The 26,894-nt window shown below is 41.1% G+C and overlaps 1 protein-coding gene across 1 annotated transcript in view; it reads left to right on the top strand.

The window, feature by feature from the left end:
* The window catches only part of svep1 (sushi, von Willebrand factor type A, EGF and pentraxin domain containing 1), a 110,944-nt gene that overhangs the window by 42,380 nt on the left and 41,670 nt on the right, over positions 1–26,894 (top strand). Inside the window, 4 exon segments of the mRNA XM_030753238.1 lie at positions 13,963–14,121; positions 16,887–17,066; positions 19,658–19,837; positions 22,692–22,886. Of these exon segments, the coding sequence (XP_030609098.1) occupies positions 13,963–14,121; positions 16,887–17,066; positions 19,658–19,837; positions 22,692–22,886 (714 nt within the window).

The raw sequence follows: 26,894 nt of genomic DNA, 5'->3' as shown, positions 1-26,894 counted from the left end.
CCCCTGCATTAAATGATGCATGTGTTTGTAAAAAGCCTAAATTGATGACTGCTGCTACTGTGTTTTTAGGTCAGGGATGTTGTAAAGTAGACACGACTGGTGTTGTAAACTGAGGCCACTCTGAGTGTGTGCGAAGGGTAAACAAAAAGAGACAAAGATGAAGGAGCAAAGGCGCAGAGAGGCTATAAAGTGGCGCTAACAGGACCCTCCTCTGCTGGAAAGCATGGAAAACAAGGAGCCGTGAAACAGCCAGTGGTTTGAAGCAGAACCTCACTGTGTCATTAACACTTTTCCCCAAACATCCATCCAGCCATCTCTCCATCGGGTTCTGCTTTATTTTTTTCATGCTCCCCTAGATTGCCTTGTTATGGCCGTCTTTCTGTGCCTCTCTGCAGGTACTGTACTGTGGCACCAGGTGCAGGAGATTTAAAATAGAGCTACTGACAGGTATTAAGTAGACCACAAAAAAACCCCACCTTTTGATAAATTGTTAAAACTGTGGCACAAATGAAAGTAATTGAACACAATAGCGCTGTCATAAATCATACATATGAAAAAAATGTATTCATAAACATAATAGCCAGTATTTTATTCTCTTGACTTTTTGGTCTTTAATTAGTTTCTTTTAACTTCCCTTTCTCCCTCACACATAGTTTAACCTGAAAAACTGTCCCCCTGAACATTATGTACCCCTCAGAATGGACTGAATGTCTCTTTTAGTCTCTTAAAGCTTTTCTCCAGTGGATTTTAAGGGCCTTTGCCCTTGTTCAAATCCAGCATGTCTGTGACTTTCATCTGTCTCTGGATTTTCTTCAGTGCTCTTTGAGCTTCCGCCTACATCCTCACACTTACTGACATCTTAACTGTGTGTATGCATGTGTGTTCATGTGCAATCTGCTGACTGAAGTCTCTCCAGTTGGAGGGAGGTGATGAAGAGGGACGCACGATATGCCAAGCATTGCATACGGGCTAAGTATGGAGGAAGTCAGCTGCTGGCAGCTTTGTAGAAGTAGACATCTGAACAGCTTCTGTTTAGATTGTCTTCATGTACATAAGTGACCCTGTTTCAGTAAAACCCCTCGATTCAGGTCCACAAATACATTAAATCTATTTTCTTTTCTTATTTTTGACAGTAGACAGAAAAACAGGCAAAGAGAGCAGTAGAAACAACACACAGTAAAGGACCCATGGCAGACTCAAACATGGGTCCCTGTGGGTCATCTGCTCAACCCAGTGAGCTGTACCAGCACCCAAAGTTTAAGGTTTTTATATGTTCAAATTTTGTCTTTAGAAATGCAGTCTTTAGCCTGATTTGTCGCTTTTCATCACATATTAACTTTTGCTTATTTTTTAGATTGATCCTTTACAACATGTACTGTAGCACACAGCAACAGTAGTTAGGCCACCTCTGTTGGGTAAATCATAGAAAAGTTCTGGGCAGCAGTGCATGTGTGAAAATAGCTATATACCTATGGATTAAAAACAACAACTCAGAAACTATCTCTAATAAAGCGCACATACTGCATGAGCATCTATAGTATCAAGTCCGTGTGTGACTCCCTGAACTCTAAAACTTAACAGGGAACACCAACGTTGAGGCTACAGTGTGTGTGTGTGTGTGTGTATGTGTGTGTGTGTGTGTGTGTGTGTGTGTGTGTCTGCAGTGGTGTATTTTTTGCACGTGCATGTGGTGTATGTCCTCATGCAGGCTCGGTACCAGAGGCTTCAAATCAGATGTGAAAACATTTTGCAGTTTGGTGAAACGGTGACGTGACAGTTGAAAAGGACATGAAAACGGGGCGTCCTCTTTGAACCTGCTTGTGTTAACATTCTGAGTGCGGTGCTGCATCGTCCCAAGTGTACTGAGATCATACCGTGGCCTTCTATCACAACATTTCTCAGTATACTGACATCTGTAATCAGGCACAGCAGACCAGAGACCAACCTGTGTTTGTACAGTTGTTTAGCGGTTTGCCTCTCTCTCCCAGTGATTCCCAGTGATGCTGCAGTCTGTAATAAGCAAGCAGGACAGGGTCTGTGTCCTTGGGAATCCATGAGAGATACGTAGCAATTGTGGTGAAGTCACTCTCCTTTAGGAATAGGATTGAATAATAAGCAGTCCAACAACCATGGAGCAGCCACTGAACTTCCTCAGTTTCCTCTCCTCAGTTTCCTCTCTTGTAGAAGTTTCACATTCTTGGGATTGGGGGTCTGTGGAGGGCTCTTCTCGCTCCAGATGGAGGTGTGTAGGTGGACAGCTGTGCAGCAGCCAGATCTCGCCCCCAGCCTCCTTTTTCACTTCCTTCAAACTTAAGCGAGACTCTGGGGATGTGATTTAGAGCCTCCTGGCATTCCACAAAGATGGGATTCCCAAACCTTTCCTGCTTCAGGTGACCCATGTATTAAGAGTGGAAAATTCCTGTGGCTCTTAATATTTCAAACATGTACACACCACACATCTTGGTTTGTGTCTTTGTTTTTATGAGGGCAAAAGGTATCTGAGCAAAGGAGAGATGACTGTTGTCACCTGTGAGGTCTCAAACCTGCAGCAGGAATCACTATGCTTCGTAATAAACCACCAACTTTGTGGTTTTATTGGAGCTGGAAGGGTTCTGTTAACTTTCTGAGGGCCGCTTCTGCTCGAAAAGATTTTTGGTGACTTTGTATTTAATTTCCTCGTTTCTTTTGGCCTTGCTTCTCTGTTGATAATACACTTGCATATGACAACTTCTTGGTAAAACAGAAATTCACATGTTATGCCTTAATATGTAGTGGTAGACAGATGCTAGTGCTCTTTTGTCATGGTGGCTCGTTATTGAGGATAATTAGCAAATCGAGGGTTAGTGGGTGGGATCCTGGATATAGGGGCAGCTGTTTTCTGGATGAATCCTGATAGTAAGGACCCAGTGACAATCATAGACTGAGTGATGCTTTTTTGTGATTAGCGTGATGCCACAATGAAGTGCCAGTTGGAGTGGAAAGATCTGCTTACAATACACAAATTCATGAGCACAGACCTAGCCAGTTCATTTTAATACTGACCAACACAATTTACAATGAACAGAGCAAAATAGTAGTGTACAAAACAGGCGCTACTAAATATTCCACAGTCAGCTGTTAGTGGCATCATAACAAATTGGAAGCAATTGGAACCAACAGCAACTCAGCCATGAAGTGGTAGGCCACATAAAATCACAGAGTGGGGACAGTGGTGAGGTACATAGTGCGCAGAGGTCACCAACTTTCTGCAGAGTCAATCGCTACAGACCTCCAAACTTCATGTGGCCTTCAGATTAGCTCAAGAACAGTGCAGAATGAGCGTCGTGGAAGGGGTTTCCATGGCCAGGCAGCTGCATCCAAAACTTACATCACCAAGTGCAATGAAAAACATTGGATGCAGTGGTGTAAAGCACGCCATCACTGGACTCTAGAGCAGTGCAGATGTGTTCTCTGGGGTGACGAACCACACTTCTTTGTTTGGCAATCTGATAGATGAGTCTGGGTTTGGTGGTTGCCAGGAGAACGGTACTCATCTGACTGAATTGTGTCAGGTGTAAAGTTTGATGGAGGGGAGATTATGGTGTGAGCTGGGCTCGCTCCCTTAGGTCCAGTGAAAGGAACTCTTAATGCTTTGGACATTTTGGACACTTTCATGCTCCCAACTTTGTGGAACAGTTTGGGGATGGCCCCTTCCTGTTCCAACATGACTGCACACTAGTGCACAAAGCAAAGTCCATGAAGACATGGATGAGTGAGTTTGGTGTGGAAGAACTTGACTGGCCTGCACAGAGTCCTGACCGCAACCCGATGGGGTCGTGTCCTGACTTCTGGTTTTAAAACGCTGAGATGATCATTTAGCTTCCTGTGAAGGACTAAAGTGTTATTACAGGGCTCACAGCTCTGAGTTGTTCCCTGTGATAATTATATACAAACATGTCAAATGCAGATGAGTTAAAACATACTTTTTTGACATGAATGGCCCAAGCAACAGTAAATACCCCATCTCAAACCTTAATGAAAACAGCTGTGTGATTCTTTTAAGTGCTTTTCTATCTGAAGTGCTCTCAAAGTTAGACTCCTACAAACACATGTGCAGTAAGTCCAGCTGTAAAAATAACTTGAAGTGTTCATGGCTTTCAATCACAAAATTGACAGTGCGCCTCTTTAGTAAATCCTGACAGTTTTACCTGTCAGGATTGCCTTGGGTTAAACCTGAAGTAAATGAGGCCATTTTAGTGCTGTAATGGGGAGTGTGTACCTGAACGTGCCGATAAATTGCCAATAATATATCATGTGTTTCAGTGTCTTACTTTTATGGGATCAAAGTGTGTGTTTTGGCCCTTTACTGTATGTTCTTCACATCCTTCAGTGCACTTTGAGCTCTCTTGGTGGTCCAGATCATTTCACTGTGAGACGCAGATATAAGTAACACAGACAGACCTGAGGTGAAATATTCAAACTGATTTAAACCTTCCTTCATGTGCCTGTTGGGGTTTTATGTGAATGTCTGTTTGTGTAGCCCAGACTATACATTTTAATTGTCTGCTTCCATTGTCTATTTATGCTTCTTAAGTGTGTATGGGAAGCCTTGGCTAAGAGGGAGAAGTTTCCTCGCATGTGAACATTGTTTTTGCAGTGGAAACCCTGGAATTTAAGGTCCAATTTAACAACGTTTCTCGTGTGAGAGGGCTTTTGACCACAAACGGCCAGGGCTCTGTCCAGATTTGGCAGTCTTTTTGCATTATTGCAGGGCTTCCTCGGTCCCTATTGTTGTGCTCTGAAGACAAAAGGCAGGCACAGAACTGGGTCACGACATCAAAAATATTACAGGGTTGCTAGAATATTTAGCCCTTTTATTATCGGCTTTCCACATAATGTTTGCTACTCACTGTGTCATCAACAGATATTTTTCTTAAACCCCAAATTTATATGATGCACAAACAGTGTATCCAGTGGGAGACATATTTTCCCTGTCTGCACTATAAAGTGCTCTTTACATGTGAGCCTTGTGAATGGAGTACCTGGGTTTTTGTACCAATACTATAAGTCGGGGGGATATTGCGGTGCGGGCAGGACCCAAACGTAGGATGCAAATGCATACGGAGAAAAGAAAACATTCATTGACCAATTGCAAAGCCTGAGGATTGTACTACGAAGCAAGAGGGTTATAATGAGCTTAAAGTCAGTTTTCTGTGTCATGGATGTGGCTCTCTTTTTTAGTTGGCCAAATCACACTGGTAACTTATGCTGAACACATGACCTGAAGGATATACTATGAGTGAAGTTCAACACAACCAAGCTTGCTTTGTGTTAGCTGGCTTAACAAAACCTAAAACCCCGGCTGGAGATTACGGGAATTGCAAACATGGTTATCAAGTCGGGCTTTCCTCTGCAGTCTTTGTGCATGTTCACGCTCTTCTTCTGCAAAAGAAATGGTTCCTGTGAATGCTGCCTACTCCAATCAGATATTAGATGATGATGATGAAATAGTGATAAAAGTCTAATAGCAAAATGCAACACTGCTGCAAATAAGACTGGTTAATGCTGCAGATAATCATTAATCTTGGGATTTAGCGTCCAGAGTGCTAAAATAAATATTAGTATTCCAGTTAATTATTTTTAAACTGAGTGCACTCTCTGTGCTGCTGTTTATTTCTAAGGTGACGGCTGCAAGCTTTAAACTGGATCCATTTAAACATTGAAGGTTACCGTCCCACAGCCTGTTGAAGGAGACGTGGAAATCACTTCAGTTTGTCGGCAGATCAAAGTGAACTTAATGTGATTGACTGAACGGGTTTTCTTGGTGTGTGTTCTGCGTTCTAGTCGTTGCATTTCCAGCAGAGTAAAAGAGACTCTGCAGCAGATTAGAATCAAATACAACAACATTTATACATTTTCTGCATCACCACATTAATACATCCAGATACAACGCTTCAGGACAAACCGTCACAAAGAAGGGAGAGTAACAAAAGCAGGATGTGAAACCACGAGTGCAATGAGAAAAGAAACCTTCAAAGTAAAACAAGAAATAACCAAAAGACGGTTAACTTTCACTGAAACATGAAGGTAACTGAAAAATAAAGACTCACAGCAGGAATGACTAAGAACTAAAGGAAACCTCGAGGACCACGAAACCTCTACCCAGAAACTTAAATCAAAACCTTTGACACCAGCTCGGGGTATTTCAATGCTAATTTCAGTCAGTAATTAAGAAGTGTGGTGCCAAGTGACTTAGCAACCACAGTGACTTACATGACTCAAAACTTTTTTGAGGTTTCAAACTACAGCCTTAATTCTGTTTGTTATAAAACATAAAAGATTTATGCTCAAAATAACATGTGGGAAGCGGTGGCTGAATGATTACTGTACGGATTAGCTTGTGTGTTTTGAAGCATGTGTTTGTGGATTTTTTTTGGGACTAAGCAGAATATGTATCTCTCAGATGAAAACCACTCTCTCCCTGTTTGTCCCTGTGGCTGAGGAGGCAGATGTTCTCACTCTCCCTCTGGATCTCCTTTCATCGTTTCCGTCCCGGTCTGTTTTTAGGCCCGGCTAATCGAACCCAGTCTCCCCCCCGTGAGACAAGAAAAAAGATTCTCGTGTGATAGTAACTTTGGCTCCCAGGCATGACATGTCTGCCAGTTTAAATGACTTATTTCATATTAAGAGAAAGGACTTTAACAGATGAATGTGCCTGTGCTTGGTTTTGTCATTTTCTTTTCTTTTCAGCTTCCTATTTAATCCTAAGAGAATGTATTCTTATTCTTTCCTGTTATAAATGCTAGTGACAGCTTAGACAGTTAATTCTCACATGAGCTGTAAGATTTTGTTTTCAGAGGTGAAGTTTGAACGTAACCTGTTTGAATAATGAGGGCTGTTTCTACTATTTTGGGTTTTTTTAATCCTTCCGCCTGATATAAAGTGGGAGGATGTTGTCGCCATACCATCCATCTGTACGTGAGGTTTTATATTTCTGATCTAAAGACTCCTAAACCACAAGGAGTAGAGCCATGAAATTTGGCATATGTGTTCTTTACTCTTCAGTGATGTGCAACACAATATTCATATTCCTAGATTTTTTAAATTTTTTATTTTTTGTACTGTAGTACCCTTTGTACACTTTGGCTGTACTTCTCTGAAGTAGAGAGTAAACAACATTTCAGGCCTCCAAATTAGGGCTAATTAGTTTTGCAGAAGGTAATAAAATGTCTGCCGAGGGGTTCTCTGTTATGAAATGGGGCTGTAATATTATCCAGACTTCTAAATTTATTTATCTTTTCATTGATGGCAGGAGGATTTCCCCATTGGTCTTGTTTGTAGATCATTACTGGAAACAGGTGTAGAGAGCGTGTTTGTGAGGCTTTTTTTTTTATCTTTTCAGATTTAATTTGCAAATTTACTGTATAACACAGACACACACATCTGCTAATTAGTGCTAATAGAAAATACCAGATCTTTACTGACCAAAACTGAAGCACAGATCTTTTTTGGGTGGGCTTATAGTGCAATAAACACCATAGCAAGCTACTTTTATTGTCAAATAATGACATTAAAAATGCTCCAGAGGGCGCGAACACCCTGAACACAGTCAAGAGGTCTAGTTAACTGACTTTAATTAGTTGAGATGACGCCCAGCAGGCTCGTAGCGGCACCTGTGTCGACATCCACCTGCCACTTAAAGTGGCAAAATCTCCAATAATGGACTTCAAGTCTTACTGCAGTTTAAACAGGGACTTGTCAGTAAATTAGTTGTAGAAACCAAAATCTGTTTTTGTACCAAGCTGTAAACATGCTTTTTAATGCTATGAAGTTTGGTGTTTAAACCATATATGGTATGAATGATGAATGAAGCTTCCAGGTCAGAAAAATGAAGCCGAAGTTCTTTCTGAAGACAGTAGCTATGGTCTGCAACATAGACAGTATAAAAGATGGCCGTAGCTACCTTGATGGCAGTCATTGGTTATTGAAGACATGTTTCCAAAGGTTGAGATGAGTGTTTCCACAATTGAATCAACATCAAATTTTAGTTGCAGGGCAACGGATGTGACAAGGAGAGACAGGTCTGACCACGAAGCCGCACGTTCAAACACACGGCAAACAACTTGTAATAACAGCTCATTGACCAATAAGGTTGTGGTTTCATGCCAGAGATAATGTGACCAAGATTTACACAAAAGACTTAATTTTTTTATTCAATGTGACTCAATGTGAAAATGAGTGACTGGGCCCATAAACCCAGCAGGAAAGTGTTTACAGCAGTCAAGACAGAAAGCTAGTATCCCATAGATTTCTGTTGAGACTTTTCATGTGACGTCATGTACACCACATTGCTCGAAAGTAGTCTGCCACATTGGGCAACCACTGGTTGCTAGTGAAACACGTGTTTCCCGACTGGTGGGCAGTGGTTCCTGGAGGTTTCTGGTGTTTGCTGAATGAAATCGGTTGCAAAGAAGATGATTGCTTTGGTTGCCAGCAGATGGCCACAGTTGCCTGTAGTTTTTCATGTTTGTCTGCAAATTTCTGTCCTAACTGTTGATAGTGATAGTGAAACTTGAAAAAGTGTAACACACACCAGATATGGAAGTTCACCTTCAAAATAAAAGTTGTACCTCAGCACTGTAGCCAGTTTCAAAAGGTGTAACTTTTACTTTGAAGGTTAACAGTTTCCATTTCTGATTTGTGTTGCACTTTTCACACTTACTACAGCTCGGAGAGTAGCTTTACAGTGTTTGTAGACAAGTCTGTCACTTCCATACAAACTACAGCCACAGCAATGTGCTAGCGACCAAAGTAGTCACAAGGAGATTTTTTTTTTGCCACCAGATTGAGGAAAACACATTTTTTTCTCATAACTGATGCTTGCCCAATGGCTCCAGACCAGTTTCTAGGGCTGTGTGACTGGAGCCTTATTCACTTGGTCCTACAATATCACCATGACTGTCGCACATCCAAAATGGTTAACAAGTTAGTATCAAGGGGTTGCATGTCTGTAGAACCTCAATAGGACCAGAAGTGCCAGAATGCAGGTTTAAGGCACTTCCACATTGGCTTATTTTTTTGACCCGGAAGCTACATCCATGTTTTATACCGTCTCTGGGTGGTAAAAAGACTTCTGGTCCTATAGAAGTCAATGGGAAAATAGTTTTCTGACTTGAACTCTGTAAACACTTTCTTGTTGAGTTTCCTGCTAGGCTTTGTCACTCATTAAAAACAAAAACATTTGAAAAAAACATTTTTTTTTGTTTCAAAATGGAGGACTAACTAGTATCCAGGATGCTAATTGGCTAAATACTTGGGGACTGACAAGGGGTTAGCTGGTGAGCAAGCAGTTCACAGTTTTCTGCCCCAGAGTTCACATCTTGTTTAATACACTTTCGTTGCGCTAGTAAATTTTTACAGCAACAAGATGGTGAACGTAGGATTGACTTAAAACCGATGGATTTTGGTGGTACAGTCGTAGAATGAATTCATTGTTGGCCTTCTAATAGGTTTTGTTTAGTTTTGGGTTGAGCAGACTGGTCACATCACGGCTGAGAGAATCAGAGTCGGCCTTCACTTCAGAAAAGATAAAGGAGAGACGCCTCGTTAGGAAATCAGACATTCATTTTGATTAAGTCCGTATCTGATCTCCCTGTTTTCTTGCAAGTTGTTTGGCTGTCTCACAATTTCCTTTATTAAAGTAATATTTCTCCCTGATGTAGAAGATGACACAATGAGATTCAGACACGTGTTCATTTAAAATGCATGTATGATAGTATATAAAATATTGCTCTGACTTCAAATAAGCAGCCTCTTTAGATCATTACTGGGCACAGTAGTTCTCTTTGAGCAGCTGCTGTCCCTCTGCATGGTTACAGCCCAGTCTCGGCACAGCGGGATCTTTCGGTTTCACGGTCATCTGGCTGCTGACGGTTCACTTCCTCTCCAAACGAAGGGTACAGTGCAGCAGAGTTTACTTTGCAGCCACAAGCAATCACTAGGCAGACCTGAATGAGATTTTTGGCTGCTGTGTTATTCAGTAGGATCCAAATACAATTAGTATCAGTATGGGGTCTCTCTCTTTGCTGAAGTGATGGAGCAGTGATGGATTTTAAAGGAAATTCACACAGTTTTCTCTGTGTTAACTTTCCATTTATTTTATTTTATTTAAAATTCGTAGCTGATTGTTTTTTCATCACTTATCCTTTCCTGTTCATCGCTCCCGCCTTCATCCCAATTTTAATAGCAAGAAGCTAAGTCTGGTCGTTTTTACACTGTGAATGCATTTGTGTGTGCATGTGTGCGTGCGTGCGTGTGTGTGTGTGCAGTAATCATGCATGCGTCTGCATTTCTACCTGCCAGCACATGCATCCCGCCAGGAATTGAAATTTTATATTTTTCAGATACAGTATTTCCACTGTTGCACACTGGGTGAATTATTATTCACATTAAAAATAACTAGGCTTCCTGTAAACCTTAAATGAAGCTGTAAAACGGATTCCAGAGGACTCGCACAGAGGGGACACTTTCAGCTGTCGTTACATCTTATGCAAGATGCCTCCTCGGAGTTTCAAAAACACACCGAGGACAAGATGCATCAGCTGCTTTTGTTATCAAGCTAGAACAGCAGACAGATGCTGTCTGCAGCAGAGCAGGTATGCTACATGGTTTTTCTGTGTGTGTAGGTGTGTGTATGTGTGTGTGTGTGCGCATGATGTATTTTTTGATGTGGGTTACTGGGTGCGTTTCAGTGCCAGCAGCCGGTGCCTGCTTTACAGTCGGTTAACATCTCCTGGCTGACCTGCTGCAGCCGAGGAGGAGGGAGAGGAGCGAGCGAGTGTGTGGAGAGGCCAAGCTGGCACTGGCTCAGCAGTGGAAACTCACACCTGGCCTCTGGCTTAGCGGCAAGCAAATGAGTTGTGAAGAATATTAGTACTGTCGATTCTCTGTTGCACCTTATAATTAAAGGTGCTCGCTGAATGTCTCTCTTTACCAAAACTGGAGACCTCTTTACTGCTCCCATTGCTGTCATTTTTATTTAAAATAGTACTAAAGCTCATAATTAGCCTTGCTGCTAACATTAAAGGGTTTCGAATCCCATCAGATATCCCACGTGGATATATTTCTAAAAATGTATTAAACGTGTTTAAACGATGTGTGTGGGTGTGGATCTACAGACTTTATGATTTTTCTCATTTTAAACACATGGCACCAAATTAAACTGTCTGAAACTCCCTTTTCTTTGGAGCCTCTCTTGATTTGGCTGTCGTCAATGTTGTGGATTTGTTTTTCCAATTAATGCAAACAACTTTTGGACGTGCTTGAATAGACCATGACGTTTATAACAGTGCAGCAGCCAGGAATGAAATGACAACTGTTACATATTAACAAATTAACTCCAGTAATTTGGTTCTTACTTGTCATGAGCCTGTGTGACTCTTTGAGCTTGTGACAGCAGTCTCACTTAAACATTAAGAGGTATTCTTGTCAAAAGTAATTCCTGCAAATGTGGGTGTGATTGCTTAGAAGATGTCAGTGATGACCATAGTTTAGTCAGGACCACTGTAATGAAAAAAAAGATGGCTCTGTTCTCTGTCACAGAGACCTAGAGACCAGTCTCAAAGAGGTTGCTGTATCAAAAACCTCCTTGTGATTGCTTTGGTTGCTAGCAGATTGCCACAGTTGCTCATAGTTGGCGTAGAAGATGCTGATTTGTTTGCAAACACTCTCTAACTAACCTCTGATTGAAACTTGAGAAGGTGCAACACAAACCGGAAATAAAGAATGTTCTCCTTCAAAGTAAAAGTTGTGCCTTATAGCTGTAGCCAATGTGTTTCAAAAGGTGCAACTTTTGCTTTGAAGGTGAATGGTCTAAGTTTCCAAATTGCATCACGCTCTTCACAGCTTCACTACCGCTTAGCGAGTAATTGACAAGTGTTTACTGAGTTGTTGGCATCTTCCATACATGACTGCAGCAACATGCTAGCAACCAAAGCAATCACAAGGAGGTTTTCAGTTCAGCAACCTCCCACAACCACTTGCCAACCAGTCTGGGAATTCACATTTTTCCCTAGCCATATGGGACCTCTCTGTCCTTCCACATACATTTGTGGTGAAACCAGGCCATGACAGAGGAGCCATCATTGTATCAACAGATACAATATTATTTTAAATATCTTTATTAAGAAGCATATACAATGCAAATTATAACCTTTAGGCTGAAATTAATGCTTCAGTTTTTACCAGAGAGTCAGGGAACAGTCTGACAGCTCTCTTTCCCAGGCTTTCTTTTTTTTTGAGTCCATCTATGTTTATCTGTCTCAGTTCTTGTAATGTGTTATAAATAAATTATGTTAACAACCAATATGATATTGAGTTAGAAACATATTCAAAGAAGGAGCTGAGGTGGAGGTGGGTTGCAAAGTGGCTTGCAGATGCACAGCAGCTATGGTCAGATTAACCCTCTGAGGGAAAACATAAATTATAATATATTGTGGCAACCCCAACTCTTTCTCCAAACCCCAAAACCCTGTGTTTTGGAGTCAAGCAGCTAAAAAATATTTACATATTTTCTCGCAAATGTAAATAGATTTTGATGCATGTCAGTTTTTGTCAGCTGATTGCCGAGACTTAAGAGAACTTTGCAAAAAAGAAAAGAGTAAAAATGACATATTCTCATAGTGTAGGGTTATGATTAGTGGTAGCGTATCGCTGATGATAACTAATACCTCAGAAGGTTAAATCAACTAGATTTGCATACTGTATGAGATTTGCTGCTCTGATGTATAGACAGGTGTAGCAGCTGAACCATTAGCCAGTGTGGGCTAACATTGAGATCAGCTGATCTCTAGGACTGTGGCTGAGCTTACAAATAAATGTATTAGTTAACCAGGCACTTGTGACAATGTTTTCTTGACTCTAGCAGAGGAAGTGATGATAAATTGTGTGCAATCTTAAATAACTGAAACCATCAAAGAGTTTGTGGCTGGAAGTGTGTTTGAAAAGCTTCTGTTTCAGTGGATACAAAGGAGCAAAAATAAAACATTTAGTTTGGTCTACTGGAAAGTGCCCCAGTAATCACAGTGAATTATGGGAACTGCTGGGTCAAATAATTGCTTGTGTGAAACTACCCAGATAACAGCTGATAAGGGCGGTTGTCCCCAGTAATAACATAATGCAAATAATCTTAATCTCATTTTTGGAGGTAATTTCAAGCAGTTAAACCTCAGAGACTTATGAGGTCATTGCAGATAACATCACTGGAAATATTACAGTGAATTATATCATTAATCGGGTAATCTGCTATTTATGACAAATTCCATGTGAAAGTAGCCTTATTTTCAATCATTTTCATTGCAACTGTTCTTAGAAGTTGATTTATGAGTAAAAGACGGTCTAGAGACATTCATTCAACCGCCCCTTCTTCTTCTTCACCCACGCAGCGTGTTGTTGACTGATCCAACTCAGGTGATGCTAATAGGAAACATACTCCATCCTGTGCATGCATGCAGGTGATCAAAAGGGATTTTCTAATGTATCCCATGTGCATAACTGGTTTTAGATGCTCATAAAGCTTTCTTTGATTGTTGCATTTCTTTGTAATGAAAACGGTGTTCAGTGCCACAAAACAGTTTCCCCTGCCTGGAATAATTAACTTTGAACTGGACTTGTCTTTTTTTTTTTTTTACCTAGCCAGAAGGATCATTTTGTCATATTTCCCAGATTTTCCACTGCTACATGTCCAGACATGAAAATGATCAAAGTCTGCTCATAAATCTGTGAAGCTGTTTTTCAGTTCTGCCGTGAAGCTTTTAGCTGTCTTGCAGTCCTCAGACAGTTTTTCATTTCAGCAAAATTTTCATTTTTACACGCCCATCGCCCAGTTTTTCCTAGCAGATGTCTCTTTGTGTCTTACTTATGTTTAAATTAAGAAAGTATTTGGTTTTTAACTGCAGCATCTCTCCTGCGTTCTCTTCTTAACAGCATGCCCACCTGGAACTTATAACCCAGTGGGAACGCCAGGAGGTGTGAGCACCTGCCTGCCCTGCCCTGACGCCCAACACACCTCCCAGCCTGGCAGCACCTCCCTCGATGACTGTGTCTGTAAGCCGGGCTATAAGCCAACTGGCATGACCTGCCAAGGTAAAAGCATCTGATCTGTCAAATATGCTATCTGATACATTTGAAATAGACAGATGATCCGTTTTGTGTCTCTTTGTGTCCCTTTTGTGAAAGCATTTGATTGCTGCTGATCTAAATATTGTGAATTATACACTGATTTTTAAAGGAAGAGCTTCTGCAGCTTTTCTTTTCTAGCTTTAACAACCGTGTGTTTAAATTCAGCTGTTTGCACGAGCAAAAACCTTAAGGGCAAAATCCCCACCATTATAACAAGTTTCTGTAAGAAGACCTTCTCTTATTTCCGGATTCTTGCATTATCCTTGCTTTGAACATAGATTGTGAGAATTTCATTGACCTTTAATGATGCCTTATAAGCTGCAATGTGTAATTTAAGTAAAGCTTTCAAATATAAGAAGATGAAACTTGTCTGAAATGAATGATTTGGCTGTTACTTGTCTCAAAGCAACACAGCAGGTACAAACCCTACAATGATCACACCAGATTTCATCTAAAAGTTTCATACGATCGCTTGGTGCAGAGGATAAATATTCTTTCAGTGGATAAGTATATCCTTGTCTATAAACTAGGTATCATGAACCGTGTGTTGTCTGTTAGTTTTTAGTGGTTTGTAGTATAATTTTCTTCCTGAGCTTTCTATGTTCTTCCTCTGCATCACACTTTAATTAGTTTTCATGTTCCACGGTGACTTTTCTTTTGGTTATATCCTGTTTTTTCTTTTGGTTTTCTCATTTTTCGTTGTGGTTTTACTTCCTGTTGTTGTTCCTTTCCCTGCTGCCCTGCACTCATTTGCTTCACCCCTGTTTGATTGGCCCTCCCTGTGTCTCATTCCTGCCTTTTTTTTTAGATCATCTGTTTGTTCTTCCAGGTTTTTATTAGCATGTTAGCCAACCTGTTTTCCTGTTGAAGCTTGTTTCTGCCACTAGAAAAAAACATTTGGCTTCCCAAAATTAAAGCATGATCAACTGATATTGAAAATGTATGTTTCACCAATAGAGTGCAAAGCAAAACCAATCGAGTGCTCCCTAAATCAGTGGTTGATGATATGTTTGCATGTGCCAATCACAGCTGTTTCCTATACTGAATTTGTCTGCAGTGATATACTACAGACCATCAAAACCAGCAGAACAGCAGAAGGTGAAGACCTGTTCACTCGGTGCTTGGAAAAACTTTGGATTTAGGGCAATTGACGGTAACCAACAACAAATGCGACAGGTTGTGTCTCCACTGCAAAGCAACACAACTAACTTATTCAACCATCTGAAAACACACCACAAACTGCATTATAATTAATGCAGGAAAGCCAAGAACAACAATGCAATGGTTGCTGACGTCAATCATCCAAGATCAGCTCGAACATCCATAAAAGTGAGTGTGTACAGTGTGTCCATGTACTTATCGAGGCCACAAAAATGCACTGAACTCACCAACGCAGTCACATTGCACTGGGCCAAAGACCCAGTGTCCACCAAACACGGTGAGTAATGGAGGTTTCAGGAAAATAGGCAACACACTGGACAAAAGATGTTATCCCCCTAATTATGTTTCCAAAGTGGCAAAACCTGCCCATCATGCAGGTTATCATTTGCATTGTCTGCAAAAATGTTTTAGTTAACAGGAGTGCAGCACAGTGTAAAAGTGAGAGCAGTGGCCCATTGATTTGATTTTGTGTTAAGTTTTTGTGCAGTGCTTTTTTATTTGTTTTTTTCTTAAAGCTGCACTGAGTTTAGGCGAATTTTGAACCCCAGTTTTATTTTGATGCAGATTTGTACATTAGCAGGAATGTGTCACGACATAGATATTAAAACAGCTTTATGCCTACATGAAAGTGCAATAAAAAGAACATTTTTGTCTAAGGTTAATGACTAATCCTGGTGAATCATTTTGGCCATAATTGTGCAGCCCTAAAAAAAAAAAAAATCAGGACAGTCACGGCATGAACAAGGACAGACAGTTGCTAACGTTCTGTTAGGCTTTATTTGACAGAAAAAAAACGCTTTAAGTTGAAAATCTCTTGAGCATCCTGGCCTGCACCATCTGCTCTCATTCTGTCCCCAACATGCAAGTTAGGCAAGACCAGCATTGCTGCAGCTGTGCAGTGATTTGCAATGGTGGCGACTACACATATTAAAAGGTTTAATATGTGTATAAACATGCCTCCTAATGTGGGAAATATGTTTCATAAAGTAGGAATTTGTGGCCAGTAATGACCTTGGATAAGAGCAGTGAAAAACATGAGGGATTGTAGATATAGTGATAATCTGGTGAATGAACTGGAACAAAAAACTAAATATTCCTCAGAGGTATGAGATGACAGCATCACGCATCATGAATCTGCTTCCAGTAATTTCACTGGTCCTCCCGTTGCTTGATGAATGAGCCTGTGATTTCCACACACCAGTTCATCTGAACACATTGAGCTCCATTAATCACCAGATTCACGCAATGCTTTGTGCTTTCTCTTCCAGCCTCTGTGTAGACTGGGGAGCGAAGGCTGACATGCTGTAATTTTCTGCCTAAATGCTTTCTTATTCTTTTTTTTGTCAGAAACATCAACTTTCTTTTGTGTCCCAGTGAGAGTTTCCTACCAGCAGACCTTCTGTGCCACAGTGTGTCAGTTTGTTTGTTAGCTGTAATATGAAATTCTCTCCTCTCCTCTCCTCTCCTCTCCTCTCCTCTCCTCTCCTCTCCTCTCCTCTCCTCTCCTCTCCTCTCCTCTCCTCTCCTCTCCTCTCCACTCCTCTCCTCTCCTCTCCTTCTTCCTCCAGTGGTATATTGCCCAGAGCTATTGCCCCCAGAAAATGGCTTTTTTGTCCAGAATGTATGTAACAGCCACTATGATGCGGCCTGCGGTGTGCGATGCCTGCCGGGATTTGACCTCCAGGGAACCAGCATCAGACTGTGCCAGGCTGACGGCACCTGGTCAGGGACACCTGCCACCTGCAGAGGTGAGGAAAAAGCCTGATGTTCAAAATTAAAATGACAATCATCACAGTTGGAGGCATCATCACGTTTGTTTAAACCACAATGAAACGCTTTCTTAATGAAAAACTGTTAGTCCAAATTCCAAAGACGGTCAGTTGAGAAACATATACAGCTGTGAAAATCAGCAAATATTTATATTTGAGAAGCTTTTTCATTTCCTTTTAAAACCGCTGTTGGCCAGTTGATCGCCCAGTTACTTATTCTGTTCTGTTTTTGCTTTTTTCTGTCATATATTGTGTGTAAGTAACCACTGTGAGACAGAAATTTAGGCATCAGATGTTCAGTTTGAAACTATTTTTTCTCATTTTGGCTCTATTATGTCATAGAGGGGGGATATACTTAATAACATCATGCCAGGTGCACAGGCATGGCCCCACCCACCTGTTATTGTCACCTTATAGGAGTATCCAATCAGAAGAAATCTAACATAAACATCAATAAACTAGACGGCAATTATTTTCCAATCTTTGCCAATTCATCTGAGAATCCAGTCAGTCCAAGTCAGACTGTGATTGTTTGGAGGCAGGTTGCCTCCCACTGGGCAACCTGAGCAACCACCTTGCAATTGAAAGTGGCCACCCTGAGGTTGAAGTTGCTGCACGCACAACCTCTGGGTGACCAGCTGGTCACTGCAACTACATAAATTTAGTCTCTGACTGCAAAAAAAAAAAAAAAAAAACTGATTTTTTTTCATAGTCACGAGGAAGTTGCCGTCATATTTTTACTCTAGTGTGACTGCACTATAAGATTGATTTTGAACTGTGAGTCATGCAGATCTTTTCCATTCGAGTCCAAGAATAAAAATATGCAGTTAGAAGTAAACATAATAGGTTCCCGTTATATTATTATGAAATTCTGGTGGTTTAAGCAAGAGCCCTTTAATAAATTACTGACATGTAACATTATGACATCACAAACACAAGCCCATTTAAAAGAGGCACAGTGATTTATATACATGCAACATTTTTTGTACTCTTCATTTGTGCGTATGTTTGTTTAAAATCCACCCAGTATTTAGTCTAGCTTTTCAGATTCTCTGCACCCTTATGTCCCATCATATCTCAATAACTGACCTGTAGAAAAGGAAACAGTGAAGCCTAATTAAGTCGGATAGGCCACTAAAAACATGTTTTTTACTGATCATCTCATCGTTTAGGCATTTTGATTAGTGTGCTTCTTCACGAATGGTGTGTGTTGATTGATTGTAGTGTTAATGCAATGTGATATAATGCTACTCTGTTCTAGCATATTTACAGCTAAATGTGTCTGGCGTGCTTTTTGTATTCCATCATACAGTACTCGGGGTACATAGTCATTACACTGAAACAGTGAAGCTGATTCCTGATTGATCACAGCAGGTTCTTCCACACCATATCTCATATAATTCCTCATTAAATCCCAATCAAAGCATTGTGAGCATGCCGCCTCTCTGACGTCTGCCAACATTTATAAACATTTATGTAGCAATAAATCACTTCATCCAGATGGAAGACATGTCTTGATGTCATGTACTGATTTGCTTAGAGTTTCCTAAAAGTTGGCATCGGCGCGTGTTAGCACGTAAAGATCTCTCGACATAGATTGAGATCATATGTGTTTAGTCTGAATGGGAATCAACATTTGCTAGGAGACTACTGCTTTTTGCCAGGCCAGATGTTGAGAGGAAGAAAGTTAGGGGAGGATTCAATTAGAGAGAGAGAGTGTTCATGGAGGAAGAAAGAAGATTGTACGGAAGGAAGCAGGACGGAAAGAAAACAAAGGAGAAGGAGCTGGAAAGGTCAAGAGATTAATGAAGAAAGTGGCAGCTTTAACAGAAAGGCAGCAACAGCGTGACTCAGAAATACCAAGACACTGAATACTTAAGGGTGTGTGTTGAAGATTTATAGTATGTGGCTTTGGGTATATATTTCCTATGTGTGTGTGCATATGTCTGCTTGTATGTGTTACTCTGAGTCTAGTCTTTACCACATACTGTCAGACCTCCCAGCTAGTTAAACCCTGAGGGAGGGGGGGTGGGGTGGGGGGTCTACTCTGAACTGCCTGTCTGTCTATGGGTGGTGATGAGAAATAACACACTACACACCCTTTTCTAGACCTCAGCGTAACTCAGAACAGACGCGCACACACACATATACGGGATTTTCTTTGTTTATTTCATACGGGACTTTCACACTTTGGGTTAAATGATGGAGCACGAGTTATAGCGAATTCATACAGCTGTACATTCCTGCAGTTTATTGCTGTCTTCTCATCCTGGTGTGATTTGTACAAATTACAGGTGTTGATCAGTTACATCCAACAAAATAACCAAATACTTTGCATTTGTCCAAGTTATCATGAAATTTAAAGTGTTTGTCACATTATTAAAGGCTAGACTTCCTGTTTTTTTAACCTTTCATTCCCTCTGTGTTACAACAGGAAATGAAAATCTATTAAATAGACAGAAGTGAAAAAATAAACCCCAGCAACACAAGATAATAAATACAGCAGTTTTTGTTTTTTTTCTGTTTTGTTGGTTTTGGGTTCTAGTGTTTACTTTCTTCTAACTTTGCAGTACGCTCCTGTCCACCCCTCTCCCGGCCCCAGCATGGCTTCCTGAGGTGCAGCAACGTCAGTGCCTCCTACAGGGCGGAGTGTCAGGTGGGCTGTGATCGGGGCTACAGATTAGAGGGAGATGCCACACTCACCTGCCAGGCAAACTCCCAGTGGAGTGGGCCCCAGCCTCGGTGTGTGGGTAAGCCTTCGCTCCACTGTCAGCCACTATATCACTCTGTGTCCTACATCTGGAAAAACAAAAAACACAGAAAGATGGAGAAATTCAGCTTCATGCTTCATGGGTTTAATTTGCACATTTTGCTATCTCAGTGATTTTTCTACATTTTATTTTGAAAGCAAAATAAGATTGCAAAACATGACTCCATAGTCACTGGAAGAATAAAAAAAATAATTAGAAATGCACCACAGCTGGTTATGATGATACATTTACAAAGTTAAAGGGTAAAAATAAAGTCAGCTACTGATTTATGGACTGCTGTTTTTGAAGCTTCGTGTTTGCCAATTTAGCTGCTAACATCTTGGTTTATTGGTACTAGAAGTAACCATCTTTGCAGGTGAGTGCTACGTTATCAACTAAAACCTACAGTACACAGTTAACCTTGGCTAGTATGGTCAGTCAAGTCAAGAAACTCTTCTTCCAGGCTGAATGAACATCCTCTCAATTAGTGAGAAGCCATTTCCTCTCCAGCTTACGGGTTATCTGCTTTAAGCTACACGTTTGTGAGAGATACCAGGGAGTCGAGCACCTCTGATTTCAGGCTTTCCTTTTCAGAGCAGTCACAGTATCCAGAGTCGTACACAGTGAGGATATAAAACTATTGATGAGATGATCGACCTCACTGGGAGCAGAGTTTAGGTAGCTGCTCTGCACTGTGTTGGCGCATGGCACTGAAGCGCATAATGAAGGAATCATATCCTTAAACTTAGTTACTTGTTGTAAACTTACATGTTATTAAGAAATGATCAGACAGGAGGGGCTTTTCAGGGAATGTTTCAATTGCAAACTACTTCAGAGATTCAGATCCAGAGTGTGATTAAAGTGGTGGGTGGGCTCATTTACAGTTTGAGAGAAGCCAACTGGATCTAATAACAGATTAAATGCAGTGTTGAAGCATCATTTTCAGCATTCCATATGGATGTCAAAATCGACCATTTGAACCCTTCAGCATATAGGTTGCCTGCTCAACCAGGTGAGCTAAAGCAGTGTCCTCCTGTGCTGGTTTTCTCTGTAACAATTAGAAGTCAAAAAGCTGCATTTTGACTCCAAGGTGACGCCGTTTAGACAGCTAGTTGTAAATTTTAGGTCTTGTTAGATTTTAAACTTGTGCGTTATATGGAAATCTGACCCCAGCACAGTTGTCATGAAGGGGATAAACAGCTATAAAACTGAGTGTAAACCTGCTTATTTGCGATGTAAAGGAGGTCATTTAAGAAACTGCAGTTTTTGGCGCTCCTTGTTTTGGCTTCATTTTTCAGCTGAGGATTTTGTCGCTTGGATGTACTTTTGGATGTTACTTTTTTTTTTTTTTTTTTGCTCAAGTGAGCTGCGTCTTGTTTTTGGCAGTAAACCCCTGGACTTTAACAAAATGGCATATTCTGTATTTTGCCATTTTGGCTAAAAATAATTCATCCCCAGTTTAATAACCCTCCTTATTTCGTATCCAAGAGAAATCTATCACGGCTACGTCTTGCCATGTCTTCCTTAAAAGTCTTGGTGTTCCCTCATCTGTGGAGTTAAATCCAGTGTATTCATCCAGTTATTGAATTAGCATTGTTTTCCATAATAAATCTTCTCAGCCTTGCATTCGCTCACATATACAGCAGTCCTCTCTGACAGTCAAACGTCTTGCAGCATGGCTGTTATTTAACTGAAAGCTCACATGATTTGTTTTGCTTCTGCTTAGTGAAACGTGTCTGGCTGAAAAAACACAAAGACAGTCTATCAAACAAATGCCCCTGATCTGGGTTTCTATGAAAAATTGTATAGTTTGCAACCATATGTAAACATGCATATACAGTGGTTAAACATATGGTGTGCATTTGCACAGGGACCCGCTACGGCAAAAGATACATCTGCTTTCTCACAGCAAAGCTACAGTTACCACATATACACAACACAAAAGTACCCACACACTTCAAAACTGATAGTTAAGTCAAAATAGTCGCACACACTCATGCCCACCGCAGAGAGCGCCCAGGTCATGCACACAAACACACAAAAAAGGGACAGTGTGAGAGCGTTTGGCCACAAATCTCCGGCTTTGTTACTCCGGCCGGCACTGACTCACTTCCAACCAACCAGCTGGCTGCGCTATTTAAAAACGCCTGATCCATCCGCTTCCGGAAAACTCTCTCCCCCTTTATCAATAACTACCATCTCTGTTGGCCTGCACTGACTGAGCTGCTGCTTGTTTGTTTGAGCATCTCTGCATTTTCCTGCAGACTTTAACATAACTAAGAGGTCTGCCGCTGGGTTGTTTCGGTGTTTGTTTGCTCTGTGGTGAAAGAGGATCAGTTCGGCTGCCCCAAGAGGATGCTGAGATATTTTCTTTCATCCGATTGTAATCTCCTGTGTTGAATATCCCTTGGAGCTTTCCTTGTAAAGCAGCTAGAGCCAATGAAACAGAGAGTTAGTGAGGGAGAGAATGAAAATGATCTATCCATCATCGAGGAAAAGCCACACTAGCCTCCAAAAATGCTTGAAAAACCTCCAGTGTACGAGCCCTGTGGTCAGCGCTTTCTTAAGTTGATTTCCAACCAAATGTTTGTTGTTTTCGTGCCAGTTTTTGATACACAGCAGCTGAGAATAGCTTTATTGTTGGCATTTTTGGTAGAGCCAGCTCAAAGGAAGATTTTATCACATTTGGTTAACACACAGGAAACACGGTCGAAATCTTCCAAGTTCATTTTTTTTTTCACTCTTTTGTTCCCTGTTTTCTCTGCATTATCTTTAAAAGGAAATATTTTCAGCTACTTTTAATAATAAACAAGAAACAGATTAATAATCTGTCTCTCAATCTCTCCCCCCACAGAGGTGCGCTGTCCCCCTGTCGTGACTCTAAAGAACATCTCGCTGGCCCCCCCTGCCTGCGGGAGAAGAGCTGTGTCGCCGGGCTTTGTTTGCCTCCTCAATTGTCGTCCAGGTTACAGTCTCCAGGGAAACAGGAAGGCGGTGTGCCTGAGCTCCGGGAACTGGACAGCCAATGTCTATAAATCTTTCTGTACAGGTAACTCACTGACACTGTGTGTGTGTGTGTGTGTGTGTGTGTGTGTGTGTGTGTGTGTGTGTGTGTGTGTGTGTGTGTGTGTGTGTGTGTGTGTGTGTGTGTGTGAGTGACTGAGGTCAGGGCAGAGGTCATGGCTGCAGTGGCTATAAATTGTCTCTACAGTTGTAACAAAGATGTAAAAACACCGAGGCCAAGGGCGCCAGGGTGGCTCAGTGGATGAGCAGGCGACCATGTACGCCACATGCCTGCGTGTCTTCCCCGTATCGCTCTCTCCCCACTTTCCTGTCTCTCTTCAATGTGCACATCTAATAAAGGAAAAATAGGCCAAAAAAAATCTTTAAATAATATACTGAGGCCAAGACCCTCTGCTTGGATAAGTGTTGGCTGGATGATGAACTTTAGAGTAGGGTTAGATTTTTTTTTCTCCTCATAACTTTGGTAATATACTTGGAGGACAAAGGCATGTGCAGTCTGGTCCAGATGTATTTGGACCCTTTTTTTGGGGGGGGCGGGGGGGTGCCTCTTTACACCACCACAGTGGAATTTAAATCAAGGTATCAGGATATGATTGAAGTGCAGACTTTTATCTTTAATTCAGAAGTATTGTTTTAACTGTTTAGGGATTGCAGCCATTTTTAAACATTTTCAAAGGCTCAAAAGTAGTTGGATAATTATCGTGGTCGGGTCTGTTCCCTCATTAATCCATGAGAAATTACACATGTAAAAGTTCTGGATTCCACTCTGAGTGAGGTCTGAAGAAATGGAGAACACATCCAAATACTTATGGCCCTGACTGTGTAAAGGAATAGTTAGACAACTTTGGAAATTCAGCTTTTTACTGTCTTTCCAAGAGGCAGAAGGCTTGAGTCTGTACACTGAAGTGCAGTTCATCTGCCAATAAAAGTCCAAAACCATATCTGATTTAAATTAGGCAGGTCTCCCCTTGAGGGTCATCTGCTTTTTGAGCCGCTTTAATTGCTCCAACTGTTTTTAGATTGCTCAGAACACTTGTTCTTATGCATATGTGATGCTAGCTGGATCTTTTCCTGTGAAAGGTGGAGATCCTTCAATTTGAATTTAACTTTTGGGAAAAGTTTGAAATCACAAATATGCCAAATATGATGAGAAGGGCGGGTGAAAAGGGAAGACTATATTTCTGTCACTGAGGAATTCCTGCGTTTTCAATGCATTATGAGTCTGTGCATGACAGCACAATGGCAAGTGAGTGACACAGGGGATCAAATACTGCATGAACCCCTAAATGTTGAATTAAAAAAAAAAACAATTGAATTCAATTTTATTTCATATAGCGCCAAATCACAACAAACAATCACCTCAAGGCACTTTTTATTGTACGGTAAAGATCCTACAATAATTACAATAACAACAGAAAAGAAAAAACAATGAGTTGTAACCCTGATCTGACACCTTCTTTGGATTTGGATGCAGTTGTTTCTTTCTGTGAAGACTGCTGCTTGGTCTGTGTGTTGTAGGTTTAGACCCAGCTCTCATAACAAGTGTAATTTCAGGAAGTTTGACAGAAAAATTTTGCAGAGGTGAAATCCCAGATGCCAACGTGCAGTTGGTCAGAACAGGAAGTCCTTGGAGGGAAGTTGGAAGCAGTCCAGAGGTGCACAAAGAGAAGACCCTGAAGGGGAGCTTGTCCAAATTTAAATAAACTATGGGTTTTGCTTCATATGGGCCTAAGTCATCAAAGATCCCCGTTTCAAGACTGGGAGGAGGTACAGATCATTTGGGGTTGTGTCAGAAAGGGCATCTGGCATAAAGGTCAGCCACTGTGGTGACCCCTTGTGAATAAAGGAGCAGCTGGAAAAAATCTTTATGGGCAGAGAAACAGAACTTTTTGGGCACATTTTGTGTGATGCTTGAACTAGCAGGTGATTAGTTAGCCAAAGAGATGAGAAGTAAGAGAAAAGCATTTTGCCTTTCTCTAGTCAATATTGAGTAATACACAAGCACCCCTGAGGCCTCATGATTAAGATTTTCTGTCTATCTGAAACAGTTTCCTTCCTGTGAAAAACAAGATAAAATATGATTAGGAGCTGGATTGGCAATCACGGCTGTGTTTGCCTGCCAACCTTTTTTAGTAGTTTGCATGCGTGATATGATTAATGTGGTCAGAAGTTAATTTTATATGGTATGAATGTGTGGGATCTTTTAACATGCAGGCCTGTTCGCAATGCAGAAAGAGGGGAGCACAAACCTCCGCCAAGACAGCTCACTCTCTGGGCAGGATTTACTTCTAAGGGAATAGTACTGCATTTACTAGATATTCATTTTGCTTTCTTTGTTCTTTTTAAACATACTTTGAGAAATTTGTATTGCAGTAAAATCAGGTAAGGGTAGCATGACAGATGTTTACTTTGATTACACAAACATTTTGTAGGTGTATGTAGTGGATAATAACTATTGATTTGTAAATAACTGGACATTAATTACTTGAGCTTCTTATATAATATTATACTAGTGTATATTTCTAACTAACTAGGCAGCTCTTTCTCAATACTTTCTTTGAAGACATTTGACACTGACATTTTGGGGTCAGCTTGAAAGAAAGGCAGATGTGAAATGTAACAGTGAGGTCAGAGGTCAAATGTGACATGATAATTGCATGCACACTGTAATGTGCTGACTATAATCTATTGACCTTGAAGGTGAGGTCAGAGGTCAAATGTGACACGATATTTTAAATCTTTATATGGTGCTTTCTAAATGTTGACAATACACACCACACTTACAAGAAGCATAGTTTCTAGGTTACAAGGCTTTTTGTCAGTTTTGGACCAATAAATCATGAAGTTGACCTTTAAGACCTCGGTGGATGTGAGCCAAATTTTAATGGATTGTTAAACATGACCCTACTCAACATCCCTACACAGTTTTATCAGAATTCATTCAAAACTTGTCAAGCTGTCATGTTTGCAAACAGAATAATGGCATGCACACACACACACTACTAAAAACATAACCTACTTGGCAGAGGTAATAAAGATAGAGAATAAATTGAGAAAGAGGATGTTATAAAAAAAAAAAAAATGACAGGAAACTTGGAGTGAGAATTTTTCCCTTCTCTTGTTTTTCCTCTGTTCTTCAAATGGCCAGAATGGTGCTAAGCCCCTTTAAAAGCAGACCTCAGGTCACTAACTCAAACCACGCTGTGTCCAAGCTTTCGAGTCCATTCGCTCAACTCTGACTGGGCTCTGGAGATCATTATAATGGACTGCAGTGCTCCAGATGCCTTGCAGGTGAAACAGGTGGTGGAGAGCTGCTCTGTGCCCCCCCCCCCCCCCCCCCCCCCCCCCCAGTGTCCTCAATACCCTCATTTCCTCATGGAGAAAGTTTGCTAATGAAGGAACTTGTGTCATTAAGGAGAGGAAGAGGTGCCATAATGATGAAAATGAAGGGAGAGGTAAGGCAGACAGGGAGGTGAGAGGGGAAGATGAGTCATCTGTGGGTGTTTTATAACGACAAGGCAGGGAGAAGATGAGTTTTTCTGATACTGTCAGACACAAACGGGCTGAAGGAAGGAAAGAAAAAAAAGATATTAAAAAAATGCAGATGAGCTGGAAAGAATCAAGAAGGAAAGCTGCAATATGGGCGGCACGTAACGAGGAGAGCTCAAGAGAGAGAAAAGTTGTTACAAAGATGAGAGTGCTCGACGAAAGCCTCTGGCCTTTCTCTCCTTTCACTTCGTGCTGATGACACCCCGAGTGAAATATGTTTCTCTTGTTATGAAGATGAAGGGAGCCGATCGGAGCTAAGCGTGTTAGTGTTTAACAGAGATGGATGCCTAAGTGGATGGGTCATCGAGTCCAGATGGGAGCAGCTCTGTTACATAACGCAGCAGGCATGACCACCGCCGATCGATGGGAGAAATCAGTTCTTGGAGGCTTAACTCACTTACCGCAGGCTTGAATTGAGTTCAGCTGAGCTGTGCTGGTTTCTCATTATTACAACATGCTGTATGGAGAATGAGACAAAGGAAGA

Source organism: Archocentrus centrarchus, chromosome 18 (genome assembly GCF_007364275.1).
Source record: "Archocentrus centrarchus isolate MPI-CPG fArcCen1 chromosome 18, fArcCen1, whole genome shotgun sequence".
Classification (NCBI taxonomy): domain Eukaryota; kingdom Metazoa; phylum Chordata; class Actinopteri; order Cichliformes; family Cichlidae; genus Archocentrus; species Archocentrus centrarchus.
Note: the sequence above shows the minus strand (reverse complement) of the source record. Positions and strands in the feature narration are given on the sequence as shown.